Below are 22,797 nucleotides of genomic sequence, written 5' to 3' on the forward strand. Positions count from 1 at the left end.
TGTAGTCTGATTATACCAGGGTGGATCTCGGTGGGAATTCCCCAGAATAAAATTATGAGGAAAGAGAGAGATTGTAAACAAAAACAAATATGTTTATTGTGTACAAAATAACAAAAAAAGAATAAAAATGTAAAGAACCTAGGCACTTGAGAACTAATTCACTAAGTAACCACACAGGCACAGACACACACCAACAAGAGGGCATACCTAGAAAAGGCAGAATGAAGGAAATTGAGAAGTATTTGGAAAGGGACATACAACCTGAAATCTTGGGCTTGAGGTCTAGAGAGGTCCAGGGGCAAACACAGCTGAGGTCCAAGGAGCAGAGCAGGGAACTGGTTAGGCAAGGAGAAAAGGCCTGTGAAATGCAGCAGGGGTTCTCAGCAGGTAACCAGAGTTCTGACCAGCAGAGATCTGAACCAGGACTGAGGAAATATTTGCAATGGCATGGGGTTCTTCTTTTATGGACAGACAATACCCAGGCAAATTAGGATTTGGGCCATCTTGGTTTTGGATTGGGTCAAGATAAAAAGTTTGAATCTCACTGGCTGGTTTAAAGCTAACTGCTGTCAAACTTTTGTGGGGAAAAGTGGGGAGAATATTTTGATTAAGCTATTGTGAGCCATGTCTCCATGGGCACAAAGATCCTGGGTGAGGCAACATAATTAACAAACTTTAATTAGGTTGAAGTGAGCTGGATCTACACTGATGCAAAAGTTTGGGTGATCGGATAGCTCCTGAAATAGGATGGAGCATAAATTAATGGCTTGAGTGCCCTTCTTGATTAAGTAAAGGGGGGGGGGATGACGAACCAGGTGTTGGTTAATGAAACAGCAACATCCTTGGGCTGGCCAGACACCTCTGGGGTGTGACAGGATATCCCAGTGTTGAAAAGTCTTTTGTTATTGAGAATGCTATGCCACTGAGCTGCGGGAGCTTGCACTTAATCAGTTTCTAATGCCAGCATACCCTTCCTCTTTTTCCCTGGGATTTTCCAATGTCATGGTTGTACCCAGGTACCTTTTTGAGACTCCCCAAGTTTCAGATCCCCTTGACATTTAGGCTGTAAAAGGGGGTGCTTATTAAAATGACTAAGTCCAAGATAAGAGGGGGACCCCATTAACCAAGGGGGACCTGGCTGGAGGAAGGAGTGGGGCCTGCACTGGACTGCCTGTTGAATGTTTAAGGATTGTATCAAAATGGCTGGTACAAGGTTACTTCTTCATTTACAAGAATGAAAGGTGTTGAGTAAAACTGATGTTTATGTGAGTACTATCAGCATTCAAGCAACACCACCCTTCTTCCTTTTTGGGCCCTTTGAGCACTTAGGTTTTGGGCCCCTTTTGTATATTTAATTTAGAAATAAGATCATTTTGAGTTTTAACAGGTTAGACTCTATGAGAAAAAAATATGGATGAAGGCTTTCTGGAGGAGACTGAGAAAGCCACAAAAATGTAGAGATAATTGGAAAGATCTCCATTTATCCCTAATGGGAAGAATAGCTACAATCAAAATGAACATCTTACCCCGCTTTTTATTCTTAGCACAAAATTTACGAATTTTGAAGAGAACTCAATATTTTACGGAATTAGAAAAAAATATAAGAAAATTCATCTGGTATCCACAAAGAGCATGGATCAAACTAAAGGTCTTACAGGACAAAAAAGAAAGAGGGGGACTACGTTTACCAAACTGGCATTTATACTACCAGGCGGAATCTATGGGATGGATTAAAGACTGGATACAATTAGAAAACTGGAGAATCGGTCTCAACCTTATTACATTTCAAGCTCATCACTGAACTTCCCCGAAACTAAAACTTCATCTGCAACAAGCTATAAATTGGTTTCATCCCAACTTTATGTATGTTTACTCACACTCAAGGTCTACCCAAGTTCAATATGTATTATTCCAATGTAAGTGTGCATAGGATTCTAGTTTAATGTTTAGTTTCTGGTTTCTGTTTCTGCATTGCAGAAGTGCATAATAACAGAAGAGCAAAGTAAAAAGAATAGGAAAAATGATCACTGTTCATTGCTGAACATTTCCTAACCTTGCTAAGGCAAAACAAGCTTTGTATTTTTACTATGAATTCTTCAAGCTTTCAACACCTCATTTACTATATGACATTTAAATATCTCCCAGTTCTTTATTCAAATAAACATTTTAGGTAAACAGTTTTGAATCATGATTATTGACTTATTCATAGCAGTTGGAATGAATTCTGAATGCTGTTTGCTCCATTAATGAGCTCATGAAAGCATTGTCTCCATGATTAAGCACTAAAGAAAAAGGAGTCTGGAACAAATGCTGGATAGTGACACATGAACAGTTGGGCACAATTCTTCTGAAAGACATTCACAGCAGTGGACCTTAGCTGGAAGTCAGAAGTGAATCAATGCACTTAATCAAGCCCAGAATTCTGCTTTCTCTAACAATTCTGTTACGTCTTTTGTGGTAGAATGGAGAAATTGAAAGTTTATCCTGATAAGAAGAAGATGGTTGCAACTGTATTAAAGGGTCGCGGCATTAGGAAGGTTGAGAACCATTGCTTTAAAGAAAACATATTTAAACTATTCCACAGATGGTACTGTACCCCGGAAAAAATAGCGAAAGCATACAAAAAATCAAGTGAAAATTGCTGGAGATGTAAAACCAATGTGGGTACTTTTTTCCACATGTGGTAGAGATGCGGGAAAATAGGGAAATTTTGGCAAACTGTAAATAATATAATAATGGAAATCTTAGAGATTAATTTAAAACCATGTCCTGAGATCTATTTGTTAAATATAATTCCAAATGAACACCAAGAAAATGACCGATACTTACTGACTTATATTCTCACAAGAGCCAGAATACTAATAGCAAAACATTGGAAACAAGAAAAGATACCAAAGAGAGAAGAAATTGCTATGAAACTGTTGGAGGTGGCAGAAATGGACAAATTGAATGTAATATTACAAGGAAAAGATGATAAAATATTTCAGGAAAAATGGTATAGGGTATATAAATGGATAAAAGAAAACAGTAAATAATAGACTCACAAATGTTAGAAGTACATGTATATGTATATCTTAAGCAGTATATGTATGAATATAATATGTGAAAAAATAAATAAAAAGTTCAAAAATAAATAAATTAAATAAATAAGCATTCTATGACATGACTTTCCTGTTTCCCCCCGGAAGTGATGTTGCATGCACACACACACACACACACACACACACAACTTGCTGCAATTTCCCCCTGCTGCACTTTCACGTGCAGGCAGGCAGCATCAAAGTTTGCAAGGATGTCTCCCACTATAGTAGCAGGCCTGCCAAGCCTGTTCAGGACAGTTTCAGCAGAAGGCTATCAATGGTACTTGGTTATTGGATTAGCATTTTTTAATTTGATGGTTATCTGTGTCCAATTCTGCAAACTTTAGGCAACTTGTTAGATGTCACAAGGCCTTTCCTTGTGGCAAAGAAAGGACAGAAGGACAGTTAAACAGTTAGATAACAAATAAGAGATCACATTAATATGGGGTACTTTGCCTGTCACCTTGGCCACTGGGAATGTCTATATCCAGAGTTTCACTGGCCTAGATTTCCCCACTTCCTTCTTTGTTTTCTCTTTAGGGGATTAGGCTGTGAATATAACTTAGTAGGAGTGTTATATTACCTTGACTGAACTGGCTTGGCAGGGAATCCCATAGTATGAAGTTCATGTCTTTTGTTCTTATAGTATTTATAATATACTGGGTTCAGATGCGTATAAGTGATCAGCTCATAATTTATTCGAAAAACACAAGACAAACTTCCTGGGCCGAAGCCCTGCTTATATCTCCAAAACACACCACACAGACACACACACCACCTCCCGTGATAGGCTATTTACATGCTGATTAATCTCCATAAGTCGGGTGCGGGATCCGAGGTGGCTGATAGGTCTGTCCTAGGATCCTTGCCCGCTATTATGTTGGAACCTGAAGCTGCGCTTGTGCTCCTGACCACGTGCAAGCCCAAGCGCATGTACATTCTCTATGAGTACACAACACCTTTCCCCCCATGGTTCAGATTCCCCTGGCACACAAAGTCCTTCAAATACTCTGGCCTCCGCCATTCCCGAATGGAGCAGCATGGGCCCTCAGGCTGGGCCATCGATTCAAGTGTTTCTGGTAGGCCTGCGAGGAGCCCAGGACTGGATGTAGGCACTGGCTCACTTCCTTGCCTGGGTGTTTCTGCTGGGTCGGGGGGGGGGGGGTAGCAGCACTCTCTACTGTAGGTGCGCTCGGTCCAGTTTGGGCTTGAGCGCTGGGCATGCTTTCCTCATTGTCGCATGGGCCCGGGCTCGGTGTCCTGTCCTCGCTGTCCTCTGCCGTGTACTATTCTGTTGGGAAGAGCCTGCTGCAGAGCTGATCGATGTGGCGGTGGAGTAATTCGCCATCTTCCATTGACACTTCGTAAAACAGGGGACCGGTCATCTGGGTCACCCTGGCCAGGACTCATGCTGAGCCTCGTGCATAGTTATGAGTGAAAATGGGGTCACCCAGGTAGAAACCACGGGGAGCTTCCTCAGTAGCTGGGGCTGTGCTGTGCTCCGGCATGCAGTCAAGGTGCAAACGGTTGAAGCGGTTGGTGAGTCGTCAGCCCATGAGTAGTTCAGCTGGACAGCGGCCGATGCTAGAGTGTGGGGTCATCCTTTGACCAAAGAGGAAGGCAGCCAGTTGGTATTCCCAGTCCCCCAGGGCTAGCCTGTGCAGGGACTCCTTGGTTGTCCTCACCATGCACTCAGCCTGGCCATTCATTGTGGGGTGGAATGGAGTGGAACAGACGTGTCTGATAGCATAGTACCTAGTGAGCTACTGGAACTCTGCAGATGTAAAGGCAGTTCCATTGTCTGTAACTAAGGTGTCCGGCAGACCATGTGTACTGAAAATCTGTCATAGGGCGCGGATTGCGGTGCGGGACAAAGTGGAGGGGACAGGCACTACCTCGAGCCATGTGGTGAATGAATCAATGAGGATTTATTTATTTATTTATTTATTTATTTATTTTATTGCATTTATACCCCGCCCTCCCCGCGAACGGGCTCAGGGCGGCTCACATAAGACACAGAGTGCATACAGTATACAAAAGTTAAAACAATTAAAAATCGGTTTCGACGGATGCACATATAAAACTCCTAACATCTTGCATAGCAGAGGGGAAGGCTAGGGTCATGGAAAGATGTTGCCCAGCCCTCCGGCGGTATCTCTCTATAAAGGGGCAGTGTGGAAGTGGCCGTGGTGGCTCCTACTCGTAAGCCTGGTGGAAGAGCTCCATCTTGCAGGCCCTGCGGAACTGCACAAGGTCCCACAGGGCCGTGATCTCCTCCGGGAGCTCATTCCACCAGGTAGGAACCGCCACTGAAAAGGACCTGGCCCTTTTTGCCACAAGCTTGGCCTCCTTAGGGCCCGGGGTCACCAGCCGGTGTTGTGACCCTGATCGAAGTGCTCTTTGGGGAATATATGGGAAAATGTGGTCCCTCAGGTATGTCGGACCCTGGCCATGTAGGGCTTTAAAGGTAAGCATCAGCACTTGAAGCGAATCCAGCATGCAATAGGCAGCAGTGCAGCGCTTTCAGTACAGGTCGGGTGTGCTCCCAGCTAGGGACGCCACCAACAACCTGGCTGCAGCATTCTGCACCAGCTGTAGCTTCCAGATTTGTGACAAAGGCAGCCCCATGTAGAGAGCATTACAGTATCTAACCTCAAGATGACCGTCACATGGATCACTGTAGCTAGGTCATTGCGGTCAAGGAAAGGAACCAACTGCCGTATCAGCCGGAGATGATAAAAGGCCGATCTGGCAGTGGCCGCCACCTGGGCCTCCATCCTTAAGGTAGAGTCCAGAAGCACTCCCAAACTCCTAACCTCTGAAGCTGGCACCAAAGGTGCCCCATCGAAGATCGGGAGCAGGAGCCCTAGCCCCGATCCGGTTCGACTCAAGCACAGGACCGGCGAAGACGGTCAGGAATCATGACCAGAGCTGCCCGGGGCCTCAGTCAGGCCTTGGGAGTCCTCACACAAGCCATGGGCCCGGTTACACTTAGACTTCGTGGGTCCGTTCCAGGGGCAGATCTTATTTATGGGCTGGGGTGTCATCAATATGCAGATGACACCCAGCTCTATTTGATGTTGGCTGGCCAGTCGGACTCCGACCCAGAAGATCTGCACCGGGCTTTACAAGCCGTGGCTAGGTGGCTCAGCTCTGGTCATGATTCCTGACATGTCTGACAACACTTAATGCAGTCCTCAATCTCACCATCCATGCCAGGCCACCATACTTGACTTCGTGCAAGTGCTTTCATCCTGACGATGCCAGGGTGCATCTTGTGTAGGGCTGCTAGTACCCGCCACCACAGTGGGGTGGGAACTATCACCCGGCTTCCCCACAACAAACAACCCTTATGGGCAGACAGTTCATCTTGGCAGGAGGAGAACGCCGCAATTTCCGGGCCCAATCAGCTGGTGGGCCACCCCCTCCCTACCCAGCTCAAGACACGGGAAAGCAGGCGATCCCGAGCTGTGTGGGAGGCCACCTTGGAGACCTGGACAGGGTTGTCGGGCAGCTCCTTGAGCATCAGGATCTGATGGGTGGGAGCCGGGTCTGGGTCACAGGAAGGCAGGGGAAGGCTGCTAAGAGCGTCTGTGTAGCCCATTGCTTTTCCGGGGTGGTGGAGGAGCACATACTGGTCCCCGGCTAGGAAGATGGACCAGCAGAGTACCCTCGGGGACAACATCTGAGGAGTCTGGCGGTCCAGAGCGAGCAGGCTCAAGAGGGGTATATGGTCCATGATGATGGTGAAGGGCTGGCCATAGAGGTAATCATGGAACTTTTTTACACCAGCCACAATTGCCAAGGCCTCCTTGTCAATTTGAGCGTAGTTGCGCTCAGCTGAAGAGAGAGTCTGGGAGTAATAGATGACAGGAACCTCGTGGCCATCCAGCAGCTAGTGGTTGAGGACTGCCCCAACCCCATATGGGGAAGCATCACACGCAAGGATGACTGGAAGAGACTCATCAAAGTGTGTCAGGACTGCATTTGAGACAAGCAGGTCCTTGACAGCCTGGAACGCAGAGGCGTGTTTTGGACCCCAAACCCAAGGTGCTCTTTTGTTGAGTAGACGGTGCAGGGGCTCAGCAACCGCTCCCTTTGTGTCTCTGCAGAAATTATAGATACGGAGGAGCCTGTGCCCAGTTCCATTTCACAACTGTTACTTTAATCTTATCTGGGATGTAATGGGGAAAGTTCAGTACCTGGTGGTGGCAAACAGCCGTCATATGGAGCTCTGTGGATTCTTGGTGCATGGTCGGATGGTGTCATGTCCCTCTGGAATGGCAGACATTGGCGATGTGTCTAGATTTGTTGCAGGTCCGGCAGATTGCATCCCGAAAATGGCAGAAGCGATGGTCGTGGTCCTCCCCGCAGCTGGCGCAGGCTGCATGGGTGTTGTTCCTCATGGACGCTTGGGTGCTTGACCTTATCAAAAGTGGAGTAGCGGATGGTGGACTGGGTTTTTGGCAAGTGGCAGCAGAACTGGAACACTTCATCATCATCCGAACCCTCGGAGGCCGGGGACGTGAAGGCCTGATGTGTGCTGTGAGCCAGGCAATCCTGCTGTGATTTGGTGAACGCTGTGGCCACATGGAGGGTTTTGTCTAATGTGAGTTCTTCCTGGCTGATGAGTTTTTGGCAGAGGTTTTGCTCTCGGACGCCCCATACAAATTGGTTTAAGAGGGCGTCCTTGAGGTCAGGGAACCCGCAATGGATAGCTAGCCATCGCAGTTGGGCCACAAAGTCAGTGTGAGCTTCACTGGCCTGCTGTGTCTGTGCAAAGAAGTCCATGCTCATTGCTATTTTGGTAGGTTGTGGTGCAAAATGTTCTGTTAGGAACTTGATGAGCTGCTCGTATGTGTATTCCTCTAGTGATTTGGGTGTGATGAGGCCCTGTACCAGACGAAGCATGGAGATGCCTCATGTGCTGAGCAGGAGTGATTTCTTCTTTTCCACCTCCACGACATCCTGGAAGTGGAGGAAATATTTCAGTTGTTCGACCCATGCTTCCCAGAGCTTGGGATGAGCCGGGTCGAAAGCAGCGCTCTGTCTTAGAGCGGCAGCCATGACCCGAGGAGGAGCGGTGTGAGGTGCGGGGAGCTGTGCATGGTGCAGTGCTGTTCGCAGAGTCCAAGAACTCATGTTGCGGCACTGGGTCAGTTGCCAGGTCAGGCTCGCTCATCAGGATCCCATCCTCGTCGCCAGTATAATATACTGAGTTCAGATCCATGTAAATGATCAGCTCATAATTTATTGGAAAAACACAAGACAAACTTCCCGGGCCGAGGTCAGGTGCAGGATCCGAGGTGGCCGATAGGTCCATCCTAGGATCCTCACCCGCTATTGTGTTGGAACCTAAAGCTGCGCTTGTGCTCCTGACCACGTGCAAGCCCAAGTGCATGTACATTCTCTATGAGTACAGAACAGTATTGAATACAAATGTGGTCTCAACCTTATTACATTTCAAGCTCATCACTGAACTTCCCCCAAACTAAAACTTCATCTGCAACAAGCTATAAATTGGTTTCATCCCAACTTTATGTATGTTTACTCACACTCAAGGTCTACCCAAGTTCAATATGTATTATTCCAATGTAAGTGTGCATAGGATTCTAGTTTAATGTTTAGTTTCTGGTTTCTGTTTCTGCATTGCAGAAGTGCATAATAACAGAAGAGCAAAGTAAAAAGAATAGGAAAAATGATCACTGTTCATTGCTGAACATTTCCTAACCTTGCTAAGGCAAAACAAGCTTTGTATTTTTACTATGAATTCTTCAAGCTTTCAACACCTCATTTACTATATGACATTTAAATATCTCCCAGTTCTTTATTCAAATAAACATTTTAGGTAAACAGTTTTGAATCATGATTATTGACTTATTCATAGCAGTTGGAATGAATTCTGAATGCTGTTTGCTCCATTAATGAGCTCATGAAAGCATTGTCTCCATGATTAAGCACTAAAGAAAAAGGAGTCTGGAACAAATGCTGGATAGTGACACATGAACAGTTGGGCACAATTCTTCTGAAAGACATTCACAGCAGTGGACCTTAGCTGGAAGTCAGAAGTGAATCAATGCACTTAATCAAGCCCAGAATTCTGCTTTCTCTAACAATTCTGTTACGTCTTTTGTGGTAGAATGGAGAAATTGAAAGTTTATCCTGATAAGAAGAAGATGGTTGCTCTTGTTCAGTTTGATCAGTTACATAGTCTAGGGATCCTCCTAGAACTAGAGTTGTCCCTGAATTCCCATGTGTTAGCCATGGCCAGGAGTGCCTATTTTCAAACTATATATCTGGTAAGCTGATTATGCCTTCCTGGAAGAAACAGACTTTGTTTTAGCCTTAAGACTGACTACTGTGATTCCCTTGAAATCATTTTGGAGGCTTCAGTTAGTACAAAAAGCAGACACCCATCTTCTCTTAGGCACTTACAGAAGTCATATAATTCATACCTATTTGCACTGATTGCCAGTAGGGATGTGGATGAACTGGGGAAAATGTGGTTCAGTTCATGGTTCGTGTCATGCCCAATTTGTGAACCACAAATTGTGACCAACTTTTAGGCATCAAATGAACTGGTTCAGTTCATGATGTAGTAGAATGCCCCCCTTAGCATGCCAGAGACACCAAACCTGCAAGGAATCTCCAGGTGACTCTACCTGCCCTCCAAATTTCGTGAGGATTGAATTTAAGGGGTCTGAATCATGCCCCCCCCCCCAAGAAGGTGCACCTGGAAAGTGATTTCTGAGGACATGACAGATGGTCATTTAGATAGGTGCAGGCTCAAGAGGTTCATGAGTCTATAGAATGGATCCTGTACAACCTAGATACATCAAAGTCACAGGGAACATTCCCTGGATGCTCCTCTACATGCCATCCAAATCTCCCCCACACCGGTTGCTTTGAGGTTTGGTAAATCTTTAGATTGAGTGGAGACAGGGTGTTTGGAAATGTAGCCATTCACAAACTGGCACAAACCACCACAAACTGCTTGAAAGTTCTTGGAAAGTTCATGCCGGTTGACCTGCCAAGAACTTGAGTTTATAAACCATGAACCAGCCAAAATTCGTCACAAACATTAGTTTGTGAGCCATTTTGTGACCATCTCTAGTTGTCAGTTTGCTGCTGGATACTATTTAAATTGTTAATGTTAACCTACAAAATCTTTGTCATCCAAGTCTCCCAGAAAGGAGCTTGGTACACATTATTTCATTCAAGGCCAGTAACAGCATGGGCAGAGAATTGTGTAGTTCCCTGCTTACTGAGGTAATTTGCCTGGCAGCATCTATGACTTAATATGAACAGTAAGAACTTGCCTATGATGACACTTGATTTTAGCTGGATAGACATTTGAGATGGCTGTTGTTTCTATATCACTGGTAGTCTTGGGGTTTTTTTAAAATTATATTACGACTTCTGGAACATAAGCCAGTCTGAGTGTTTGTCAGACAAGAATTGTACAAAGTTTTAAAACAAATGTGACCATTTCCATATATCTTTATATAAGAGCTGTATAACACATTTTTAAACTCCCTAATAAAAGTTCAAGATGTGCGAAATAACCTCTGACTCTAGTAAACAAAACTTTTCTCCAAAGAGTAACAAAACCTCATATCACAAAATGGAAGTAATACCCCCTGTCTTTAATAAAAATAAATGATGAATATGTTTTGTTGTTGTTGTTGTTTTTTACTGTGCAGCATTATTCAAGGCCTGAATCTCCTGAATACCATCTGGCTTTATACAACAGTTCCATGTGTTTTGCTTCGATAAGGCCAGCTCAGAGCTATTGTATTTTGTGTGAGCTATCCCACGTGGTGTTTGTTATAATGTCCTCAATCAACCACATATTATTTTTCATGCACAAAAATGCTTGCACTGTGAATCTGATAAACACAGCAAACCTGTCTTTACCATTTATTTAGTTATTTCATATTTCATGGAAATCCTGAGGCAGCTAGTAAAGAAAATCCTGATGATTCCCAAGGAATTAATGGGAAAGTTGGAAATTTAAAATAATGCTGAAAACCTAAGACCACAGAGTGTGAGTTCTGTAGGTGATTATCACACACTCTGATCACCACAAAATATAGCTTAATGGAATAAAGGAAACTTAAAATATGCAAACATCTGTATTGAGCCAGTCAGGGAGGTAAAGTGGCATGGTATATCCTGATCTCAGAAGCTAAGCAGGGTCAGTACTTGGATGGGAGACCACCAATGAGGATTCTGAAGAGTAAGGGAATGGCAAATAGGAATGGGCACAAACCAGCTTATGAACTAAAGTTCATGATGAATTTTGGGTGATTCATGGTTTGCGAACTGAAGTTCCTGAAGGTAACTTCTTGGGGGGCATAACTTGGATCCTCTAAGTGAAATCAACACATCTTGGAGAGTATGTAGAGAAGCATCACGGGGAGGTCCCCTCTAAGTTTGATGTCTCTAGCTTGCACAGTGCCCATTCTATACACTCCTGAACCTTCTGAAACTGTGACTGTCATTTCCACAGAAAGTACTTTCCTGGGGGCACCTACTTTGTGGGGGCATAACTAGGACCCTGAAATCTAATCCTCACCAAACTTGGAGGGCAAGTAGAGAAAAATCAGTTGGAGATCCCTTGCAAGTTTGGAGTCTCTAGCACACTGGGGGGGGGGATCGTTCTACCACATCATGAACCTCACAAACTAAACCCATTCATTTGGCAGCTAAAAGTTCATGACTTTTGAACCAGGCATGCCATGAACTTTTCCCAGTTTATGCCCATCCCTAATGGCAAACTATCTCTGTTTTTCACTTACCTTGAAAGTCCCTTGCTGAGGTTGTCATAAGTAAGTTGTGATTTGATGGCACTTATGTATGTACATAACAAGCCAGTTAAATGGATGTGACCCTTTAAAGATTCTTCCACAGCTCAAACAAAAACATTGGTTTGCATTCTGTTTGGCTTTGGAAAGACCTCACAATGGGGAGAACTATGTCAAGGCTAGGACCATGGGTGTAGTGGACAATTTAGGGAAAACTTCTAATTGGACCTTAGCATTCTCTGAAACCACCTCTCCTGAGGTGATGGAGATAAAAATAACCAAATCCACATAGAGTGCTCAGAAATGCCTTGCTCATAGTGACAGCTGCTTCATGAAGCACTTTATGGCTTTTATTGTATTAGCCCTTAACCTGGTTTTCTAACAGGAGGCTTTTTACATATTTGATTATCAGAATGGTTTGATCATCTGTCTTCTTGAATTTACAGTTGATCAGTGAAATCAAGCTTCCTTGTTTATATTAGAAGATGCAAATCAAGTTTTGAAGCTTTTGCAAATGATGGAGATATGTAGTAGAAAAAATCTAGTTGCATCTATCAGAGATTTTCAACTGTGTTCGGGGGGGGGGCTGAGATTTCTTATAAACCTATCAGGTTGCTCAGTTAGAAGATCATTCATGGTATACGTGTATGAGAAAGGGTCATTGTTCGACTGTAATTAAGTGCCTGGGTGAATTTGAATAGCTGCTGGCCACGCCCTCTGCTGGGGGAGGCTTCTATTTAAGGCAGCACCTCGCCAGCAAGCCCCAGAACAAAACAACAATTTCCGGAGATGTCCAGAGAGAGAGAGAGAGAGAGAGACTGACTGACTGACTGACTGCACAGACCCTTCCAAAGCAGCTGTTTCCCTGACAGACTAGGGAGCCCCATTTTACAAGGAATAGAGCAAAGCAGGCAGGTAGTCTTAGGCCCAATCTGCATTTAGCATTTGCTCAGTTGTTTTACCAAACCCACACTGGAACAGAAAAAGATGCAGTTCAAAACCGCATTCAACTACTCTGGGCCAACACCGTACTGACTGCAGAGTCACCCCCAATGGCCATAAAACAACCATAAATCTATGCAGACAATAAAACCAGAGATCAAACAAAGTGAAAGCAACATGCAGTCTGCCATAAAATGTGGCACTCAATCAAAGTGAAAGTGGCATGCAATGTAGATGGGAATTTCTGTTCCACTGTGGGTTTGGTATAATAGCAGAGCAAATGCCCCATTAGCAGAGAGAGAGAGAGAGCATTTGCACTGGAAAATCTCCAGCTAGTTTAAAGGGGCAGTATATTTGGTTCAGAGTGGAGAGTCCCCCCCCCCACAGCCCCTTCAAAAGCAATCAGCTTTTTACAAAAACACAGTTTAAGCAGTTACATACAAGCTCCTTCTGGAAGTTAAGCATTCAGCAAGGGGGTGTTTAAACACTTACCAGGAAAGCAGAAAATCCACCCACACCCCAAGCCAGAATCTCAGGTCCCCCAAACCATTTTAAAATATGCAAAAACAGAGAAAATCCTTTTGGGCAAAAATGCCTTTAAAAGTAAAAAGTTTTTTCCAGGCAGATGTGTATTGGAGGAAGGTCAGGTTCATGATGTGGTAGAAATATGGGTTGAAATAGTGGGCCCAAACGGAAGCTTAACACTGGGACGTTGTTATCGCCCACCAGATCAAAAGATAGAGGAGGATTATAAAATGATGAATGAATTAAAGATAGTGGCTACACAAAATAACTGTGTCATAATAGGTGATTTTAACTACCCACACATTGATTGGGTCAATATTTGTTCAAGTCAGGAAAAAAAGATTGAGTTTCTAGACACTCTCAATGACTGTGCTATGGAACAGATGGTCACAGAACCTACCAGGGGGAAGCCGATCCTGGATTTGGTCCTAAGTAAAGCCCAAGACCTGGTGAAAGATGTAAAAATGATTGCACCACTTGGGAACATCAACCATAATGTTATTGAGTTCAACATTTGTATAAATAGGGAGTTGCCCAAAAAGACTGACACAACCACTTTTAACTTTAAAAGGGGTAACTTCGCTGATATGAGGGGACATGTGAGGAGGAAACTGAAAGAAAAAGCAGAAAGGGTCAAAACCATTGGGGAAGCTTGGAGACTATTTAAAACTACAATCCTAGAAACTCAGAAAAAAATATATACCACAGGTAAGAAAAGGCACAAATAGGTATAGAAAAAGCCTGCATGGTTAACAAACAAAGTAATGGAAGCTGTAAAAGGTAAGAAGGATTCCTTTAAGCAGTGGAAAGCTAGTCTCAGTGAGGTTGATAAAAAGGGAACACAGGCTGTGGCAGATAAAATGCAAGTCTGTGATCAGGCAGGCAAAAAGGGAATGTGAGGAGCATATAGCAAAAGACATAAAGACCAACAATAAAACTTTCATCAAATACATTAGGAGCAGGAAACCAGCCAGGGAGGCAGTGGGGCCCTTGGATGACCAAGTAGTACTGAAGGATGATAGGCTGAGAAGCTAAATGCTTTTTTTGTTCTCTGTTTCTCTTCACTGTGGAAGATGAGAAGTGCTTGCCCACTCCAGAACCGCTGATTTCAGGAGGGGTACTGAAAGACCTTGGTCAGATTGAGGTGATGAGAGAAGAGGTCCTAAAACTGATAGACAACTTAAAAACTGATAAATCACAATTCCCAGATGGCATACATTCAAGAGTTCTGAAAGAACTCAAATGTGAACTTCTGGATCTCCTGACAAAAATATGTAATCTTTTCTTAAAATCTGCCTCCATTCCTGAGGACTGGAAGGTAGCTAATGTCACTCCCATCTTTAAAAGGGGTTCCAGAGGAGATCTGAGAAATTAAAGGCCAGTCAGTCTGATGCCGATACTGGGTAAGTTGGTGGAAACTGTTATTAAGGAAAGAATTAGTAAGCACATTGATGAACAAAAACTATTGAGGCAGACTCAGCATGGGTTCTGTAAGGGAACATCTTGTCTCACTATCCTGTTAGTGTTCTTTGAGAAAGTGAACAAACATATGGACAAGGAGGACCCAATAGATGTTGTTTACCTTGACTTCCAGAAAGCTTTTGATAAAGTTCCTCATCAAAGGCTCCTAAGTAAGCTCAATAGTTATGGGATAAAAGGACAAGTCCTTTTGTGGATCAAAAACTGGCTAATTAAGAGGAACCAGAGAGTGAGTATAAATGGGTATAAATTCAGAGAGTGAGTATAAATGAGTATAAAGTCTCAGTGGAGAGTGTTAAGCAGTGGGGTACCGCAGGGATCAGTACTCGGTCCGATGGGGGTCTGAACTGGCAGAGACTGGCCAAGAGAGAGATCTTGGATTCATAGTCAATAACTCAATGAAAATTTCAAGACTGTGTGTGACTGTTTCCAGAAAATACAGCCAAGTTTGGAACAAATACCAATGCCAGCTATGGGAAGCAAAGAAAGGTACTAAAAATCCTCCTTATAGACCTCCCAAAAAGAGTAATACTGACCTTGAACACTCAGATGATTCAGACCTAGAGGCGTCTCTGTTAGAGGAAATGGCGGTAGTGGGGTGTAACCCTGACCAAAGCAAACAGACTGTGTTATTGCATGCCTTAACAGAGATAAGGAATGAAATCAAGAATGATTTAAAGTCTCTGAGTGGAGAGGTTGGACAGTTAAAAATGAATTTGGGCTGCTCAAACAAACAGTTGAGCCTATAAATAAGAAATTAGATGAGCTCACTGCAGCATTGAAAACGACAGAGAGGAAAGCTGAATCAGCATTTCAATCGGCAAAAAAGAATGCAGATAACATTAAAGAATTTAAGGAATTTGAGATATGGGCCAATAATAAAATCATACTCCAGGAAACAAAACTGAGAGAAAAGAAGGTTAAACTCCGTGGAGTATCTGTAAACTTTGGTGCAGCTTTAAACAAATGGCTCACTCAGATTCTTCTAGGAGCAGGAGAAGCAGTGTCTTCTGAAGATATCATCAGCTCTGCCTTCCGGCTAAATATCCCCAAAAAGGCTCCTGAAAATGCTTCCCCTGATATTATCATTGAATTTAAACATGTCCAGACAAAGAATAAACTTTTTGCAATCGCGAGAGACAATCAGGTACTGAGACTGGAGGACACAATTGTGTATCTTTTTCCTGACATTCCAGCTGAGGCAATCATTGCAAGAAGACGTCTTAAGGAAACAGCAAAAATTCTCAGAGTTTATAAAATTATGCATGGGATAGAGCAGGTCGAGAAAGAAGTACTTTTCTCCCTTTCTCACAATACAAGAACTCATGGGTACTCAATGAAATTGCTGAGCTGTTGGGTTAGAACAGATAAAAGGAAGTAGTTCTTCACCCAAAGGGTGATTAACACATGGAATTCACTGCCACAGGAGGTGATGGCGGCTACAAGCATGGATGGCTTCAAGAGGGAACTGGATAAACATACAGAGCAGAAGTCCATCAGTGGCGATTAGCCACGAGGTATAGATAGGAACTCTCAGTCCGGGGCAAGTGATGCACTGTATTCTTGGTGCTTGAGGGGGGCAACAGTGGGAGGGCTTCTAGTGTCCTGGCCCTACTGTTGGACCTCCTGATGGCACCTGGTATTTTTGGCCACTGTGTGACAGAGTGTTAGACTGGATGGTCCATTGGCCTCATTCAACATTGGCTTCTCTTATGTACATATTTATTTATTCCCCCTGAGGAAAGCCTGTCCTCTCTTTCTATCCTCACAACAACCCTGTGAGGTAGATTAGGCTGAGAGAGTGTGACTGGCCCAAGGTTACCCAGCAAACTTCTGTGGAAGAGTGAGGATTTGAACCTAAGTCTCCCAGATTCTATTCCATCACTCTAGCCACTATGTCATACTAGTGCTTGAAAAATATATTTCTCACTATTTCCAAACATTTACTAAAATGCAGGACTAGAGATGAAATGGAGTATTTGCTCATTCACATTCTCAGTTCAAGCAGGACAATAGTAAGATTTCTTTAAGTCTGGCCAGAGCATCACATGAACAGCGGGTACATCCAACATGCCATAAAGTCTTGTATTAGCTGAGTTCTATGTCAGGCTGGCTTGTGTTCCTGGGTAGGCAAATTAATGTAAAAATTGTTCACATAGTCCTTGACCTATTTGCTCATGTTACTCTTTCTTGGTTGGAGAATATGGAGAGTTCTTTCTTTTGTTGCTATTCAGATTTTTATTGCTTTATAGGGCTATTCTGTTTTATATAATCTCTCCCTTATAATAAAGCAGTAGTGGGGACCAACATTCTAAAATGCCCGCCTTTAGTGTTTGGCCGGAAGAACTGCCACTCAGAAGACACTGGCTGGGTTGACTGGCTGCTTTGTGCAGTCCCGCCCAGCGTTCCAAGGTCTTTTGCATATGGAAGCTGATTGGACTTCACTCCATTCCACACCTCAAACTCCCCCCCCCCGCAAAGCAGTTGGAATTTTCAGTTGCATATGGGAACTACTGTATTCTGAGGTAACATATGTCCTCACTCACAACACATCACTTCCCCTTTAAAAGAAACAAACCCAATAACACAATCACGCCACAGCACAAAGAAGACAGATCACACCACAAACAGAATACCTCAAGGCAAAAAATGATAGGAAAAGGTGCCAGCAGGCACCGCATTACTGCCACAGATGGTGTGCAGGTCCCAGGTTCATGTTTTAAAAGCTGCCTGGGGGACTATGGACCATTCACACACTTTCAACCATAACATACCTCATAGGGTAGTTGTGCGGATCATACGGGGGAGAGGAGAATGATGTCAGCTGCTTTGGTTCCCACTGCAGGGAAAGACTGCCCTTTCCCTAGGCAGAGGCGGGGGGGGGGGGGATGTAAAACTTAAGACAGACAGGCAGATAAAGGTTGGCTGATGGTTGCCTGGAAAGGACATAGGGTTGAAGCCTGCTGAGGGTGGGGTCTGAGGAGGAGGAGGAAGAGGGGGACCTCAGACAGATACAATGCCATACTGCCCACACTCCAGACAAGCTGTTGCCAGTCTCCAGGTGACAGCTGGAGAGATCTTAAAGCTTTGGTGCTAATTCAAAGTGTTGCAATTTATCAACAGAGTAGTGTTTTGGAAAATCTTGAGGAATTGTTTGGTGCATTTACGATGGGGCTCCTGGGGAACTATTATTGCCAATCTTGGCCCAGCAGCCATCAAACCATTCTCTTCAACCCCCTGCTGTGCAGCTGACTTCCCCCTAGGGTTGCCAATCTCCAGGTGGGACCTGGAGATCTCCCACTGTTACAATTGATCTCCAGATGACAGAGATCAGTTCCCCTGGAGAAAATGGATGCTTTGGAGGGTAGACCCTATGACATTACACCTGCTGAGTCCTTCCGCCCCCCCCCCGCCCAATGCTGCCCTCTACAGAATCCACCCCCCAAACCTCCAGGTATTTCCCTCCTTAGAGCTGGCAACCCTACATTCCCCTCAGTGCCTGTTGGTAGGCAACTAAGCTTGGTCCTGTCACCTACTTTGGCCTTTGGGAGAAAACACATTGGGGCCAGTCCTGATAGGGTTGCCAACTCCAGATGGGAAATTCCTGGAGATTTGAGGGATGGAGCCTGAAGAGGGTGAGGTTTGAGGAGGGGTGGGACCTCAGACAGGTACACTGCCATAGACTCCACCCTCCAAACCAGTCAGTCCCACATAGGGAACCATTGTTGCCAATCTCCAGGTGAGGGCTGGAGAGCACTCAGAATTACAACTGCTCTGCAGAAGGGAGGGCAGAAGTCAGCTGAAGTCAAAGGGGCAGATAATGGTAGGTTGATGGTTAGCTGGGAAGGAGATGGGGTTGCCAACTACATGCTGACAAATTCCTGGGGATTTGAGGGGTGGAGCCTGGAGAGGGTGGGGTTTGCAGAGGGGTGGGACCTCAGACAGGTAGAATGCCATAGACTACACCCTCCAAACCAGCCACTTTGTCCTGGGTAACAATTGCTGCCAATCTCCAGGTGAGGGCTACAGATCACTCACAATTACAACTGCTCTTCAGGTAGCAGAGATCAGTTCCTCTGGAGAAAACAGTGGACTCTGTCATTATACCCTGCTGAGGTCACCACAGCAAATTGACACTGTTTGCCCAAAGCCAGAGCACTGCGTTTATTATATTTTCTAGATCTCATTGTATTGCTTTCACAACGGGCTTTACTGCTAGTTTATTATATAAATAGAAATTGTTTTCATTGGTGTAGTGAAACATGTTATGTAAGTGAGAAAAGATGGCATTCAGATGTGTTAAATATTTTGTATCCTGCAGGTTCCATGAATCTGAAGAAACACCAGCAGCCATCTTTGGCACAGTTCCTGAAGTGTCTGAAGTACTTCAGTCAGCTTTGCCCTCACCCACTCATCCTGCATTATTGTCAGTCTGCCAAGAGAATTTGTGCCATAATGGCGGGTCTTGCCATCCGATTGATCTTCCTGATGGTTCAGCTTCATTTCAGTGTGACTGCCCACTACATTTCACTGGGCGTTTCTGTGAAAAAGGTAAACTCTATAAAGTTTAGAAAGAACTGCAAGCTGTTGTTGTTCAAACTAAAACATGTGGAATAAATTCATTGGCTTACAAGGTCATATGTACTTGGAATCCTGTGTTAAAGCTTCGCTGACAGAAGGAATTCCTATAAGTGGAATGGGGCTTCCGTTCCACCCACACTCCAGCCCAAAATGATCTCCAAGTATATATTGTAATATCTATTTATATCTAGAGAAAAATATTTATATATCCTTTTGCACTCCTTTTGAAAGAAAATGTGGTATAGATGAACTTCATAACACATACACATGCAGGGCATCTTAACATTTGGGTAGTGTAGGATATACCACCTGTCAAAATCAGAAATGTCGAAGTTCTCCCCCCACAGCCAGAAGTCCTGCCTTCCCTCCACTCTCCCTCCCTCCCAGAAGTCCCACCCCTCCTCCAGCTTTCCCCCTATTGGCTGAGCTGCTGTCCAATGGAAAATGGAGAAGGAGGAGGAGTTAGGGCTGTGTGGAGGGACTGCGGGGAAGAAGGAGGCTGGGGAAAATGGGTGCCATTTCTTTTTGTACAGCAGGAGGGTGGATGAGTCTAAAAGAGAAATGGCTGGAGTTTGTGTGAGTGTATGCTTATTGCAAGGTTGTATTTTTGAAACAGAGAAATGGCAAACCTCTGTGTTTTTTGTACGAGGGAAGGAGTGCTTTTGCAAACAGTGTTTAATGCAGAAATGACTGTGTGAGAAGCTCACCCTCCCCCAAGGCAGATGGTTCTCTGAGCCTCCACTCCATCCAGACAGTTTTCCCCTTTCTAAGCCCCCAGAGCAAAGCACCCAGGGCTTGCAAGTGTGCCCCTTCCCCAAAAGGCTTGTGTTTCCCTCCATTACTGGAGAGAGGGGGGAAAGTATCCCCTTTAAAAGGCAAGCCCCAGAGCAAAGCAACCATTTCCCAAGACCCAGAAAGAGAGAGAGACTGCACAGACTAAGGCTGCCAAGTCTCGTTGAATCGCAGTCGGGGATCGTCATTCTTTACAGGAGCTCTGCCATGGGGGACGGCAACAGGCATTGCACCGCCGTCGCCAGGATGTGACGCTACGTGTCGCTCTGGCAACGGGGCTGTTTGGAGTCCCGTTGCCAGAGCGACGCGTAGCGTCACATACTGGCGACGGCGGTGCAACGCCTGTTGCCGTCCCCCACGGCAGAGCTCCCTGTAAAGAATGACAATCCCCAACCGTGATTCAACGAGACTTGGCAGCCCTAGCACAGACCCTTCCAAAGCAGTTTCCCTGACAGACCGGGGAGCCCATTTTACAAGAAATAGAGCAAAGCAGGCAGGCCGTCTTAGAAGCAAGTGGAGAAACATTAGCAGAGAGAGAGAGAGAGTTTGCACTGGAGAATCTCCAGCCAGTTTAAAGGGGCAGCATATTCGGTTCAGAGCAGAGAGTCCCCTCACAGCCCCATCAAATGCAATCAGCTTTTTACAAAAACACAGTTTAAGCAGTTACATGCAAGCTCCTTCTAGAAGTTAAGTTGTTATGTATTGAACTATGGACTACATGCTGAGCTTCAGTCTGAGGCTCATAGGGACTCTGGTATCCTGAACTGCACATTCCGATTGGCTGCTTCTGACAGCAGGCCAATCAAAACATAGAGGCATGTGTGGAGGGAATGAATTCTATTGGTCTTTATCATGTAAATATGATTAGTTCTTACCATTTTACTGGGCGTGGCTTTCCCAGCCCAGGATGTTTAAAATGAGCTCTAAGCTCCCATATTGTTGTTGTTGGATCGTTCTTGTTAATAAAGTTGAAATCACTTGGTTAAGAGCTGCCTGAGCCTGATTCACTTCTCTGGTGACGAGAATGGGATCCTGAGCAGGTAGGCAGCCCTGCTGGATCAACGCCACAATGGCTGACGAACAAGAGCTTCCTGAGGGACCGAGGGAAAACGACCAACACCCAGACAACCCGGTGGTCACACCAGTCGCTCCACTGGCTGTACCGAGACCCATGATGGCCATCAACACCAAGTTTGATGCCTTCGAGCTGGGGCTGCAGGATTGGGACTCGTACATCACTCGGTTCGAGTTCCATCTGTGCGCCAACAAGATCGAGGTTGAGGCTACGAAAATGGCAATGCTCCTCAGCTCTTGTGGAAGGGCTGTCTTCGATGTAGCCCGGTCCCTTGTGGCCCCAGATGACATCCTGATGGTGACCCTGGATAGCATCAAAACTAAGCTAAAGAATAACTTTTCACCTCAGCCTTCGCAGATTGCCTGCCGGCATGCTTTTTACAAGCGTGATCAGGCCACAGGTGAAGCGATTGCCAACTATGTCACGGCACTGCGGAAGGCTGCCCGGCTGTGCATCTTTCCCAACCTAGAGGCGACACTCCTCAACCAGTTGGTCTGCGATCTACGGGACAAGAGATTACAGCAGCGGCTGTTCACCAAGACGGCACTCACATACGCTGTGGCCTACACAGAAGCCATCGCTGCAGAGGCTGCAGAATGGTCAATGTGAGAGGTGCAACAGGCCAGCAGCCTGACCCCACAAAAGCTCGACAAGTCAGTGCATCATGAGTCAGCCGAGGAGTCAGAGGCCGAGGCCGACGAGGTCCACAAGACCAGGTTCGCGATTCAGAAAAAGGTGCCTGACAATCCGTCACAGAAGTGATCCTGTGTTAGGTGTGGCAGCGACCACAATCAAGACCGTTGTTGGGCTCGGGATGTCAAATGCCGGGCCTGTGACAACCGGGGCCATTTGGCCAGAGTGTGTCGCGCCGCCCACAAAAAGAAATCACCACCACCGTCTCTATGGGCATACCGCCAGGCTCGAGGCGAGGACAATGCGAGGTCTGCTGACTGCCATCTGACAGCTTGTTGTTCCTGCCCATTGACCATCCTGAACACCGGATCGAGGACCAAGAAAGCCATGCGAAATGGAGGTCAACTCTGGGTCAGTGTTGTCCATCATCTCCACTGAGATGCTCCAACAGCTGTTTCCCCAGAGGAGTCAGCGCCGTCTACAGCCCAGCCGGGTGCACCTGTCCGACTTCCAAGGTCGATGGATTTCGGTGGCGGGCACGGCGCAGTTTGAGGTACAGTTCAAAGGCTTCAAGGGAACATTAGGTCTCCTTGTAGCGTTAAGGGAGGAGGGCCAGTTTGCTGGGGCTGGGCTGGTTTGATGCCCCAGGGATAGCGGTCACAGGGGTCAACCAGGTGTCATCACACCCTGACCTAGACTCTATCGGCAAAGAGTTTACAGCGGTATTCGATGGGTCTCTGGGCAAGTATACGGGTCCGCCCGTGACAGTTGATCTGGACCCCACAGTAGCGCCCATCTGGCTGAAGGCCCGGACTGTTCCTATTTCCCTTAAGCCTTGCATAGAGGAGGAACTGGACAAACTGGTTGCTCAGGGAGTGCTGGA

At 45.4% G+C, this 22,797-nt stretch overlaps 1 protein-coding gene across 1 annotated transcript in view; it reads left to right on the top strand.

Annotated features, from left to right (window-relative positions):
• The first annotated feature begins 7,376 nt into the window (after positions 1-7,376).
• Positions 7,377-22,797, top strand: part of LOC107116028 (protein eyes shut homolog) — a 300,578-nt gene continuing 285,157 nt past the window's right edge. Inside the window, 3 exon segments of the mRNA XM_015417875.1 lie at positions 7,377-7,605; positions 15,571-16,006; positions 19,155-19,384. Coding sequence (XP_015273361.1) covers positions 7,377-7,605; positions 15,571-16,006; positions 19,155-19,384 — 895 coding nt within the window.

This window comes from Gekko japonicus, unplaced genomic scaffold (genome assembly GCF_001447785.1).
Source record: "Gekko japonicus isolate JY-2015 unplaced genomic scaffold, Gekko_japonicus_V1.1 scaffold512, whole genome shotgun sequence".
In the NCBI taxonomy this organism is placed as follows: Eukaryota; Metazoa; Chordata; class Lepidosauria; order Squamata; family Gekkonidae; genus Gekko; species Gekko japonicus.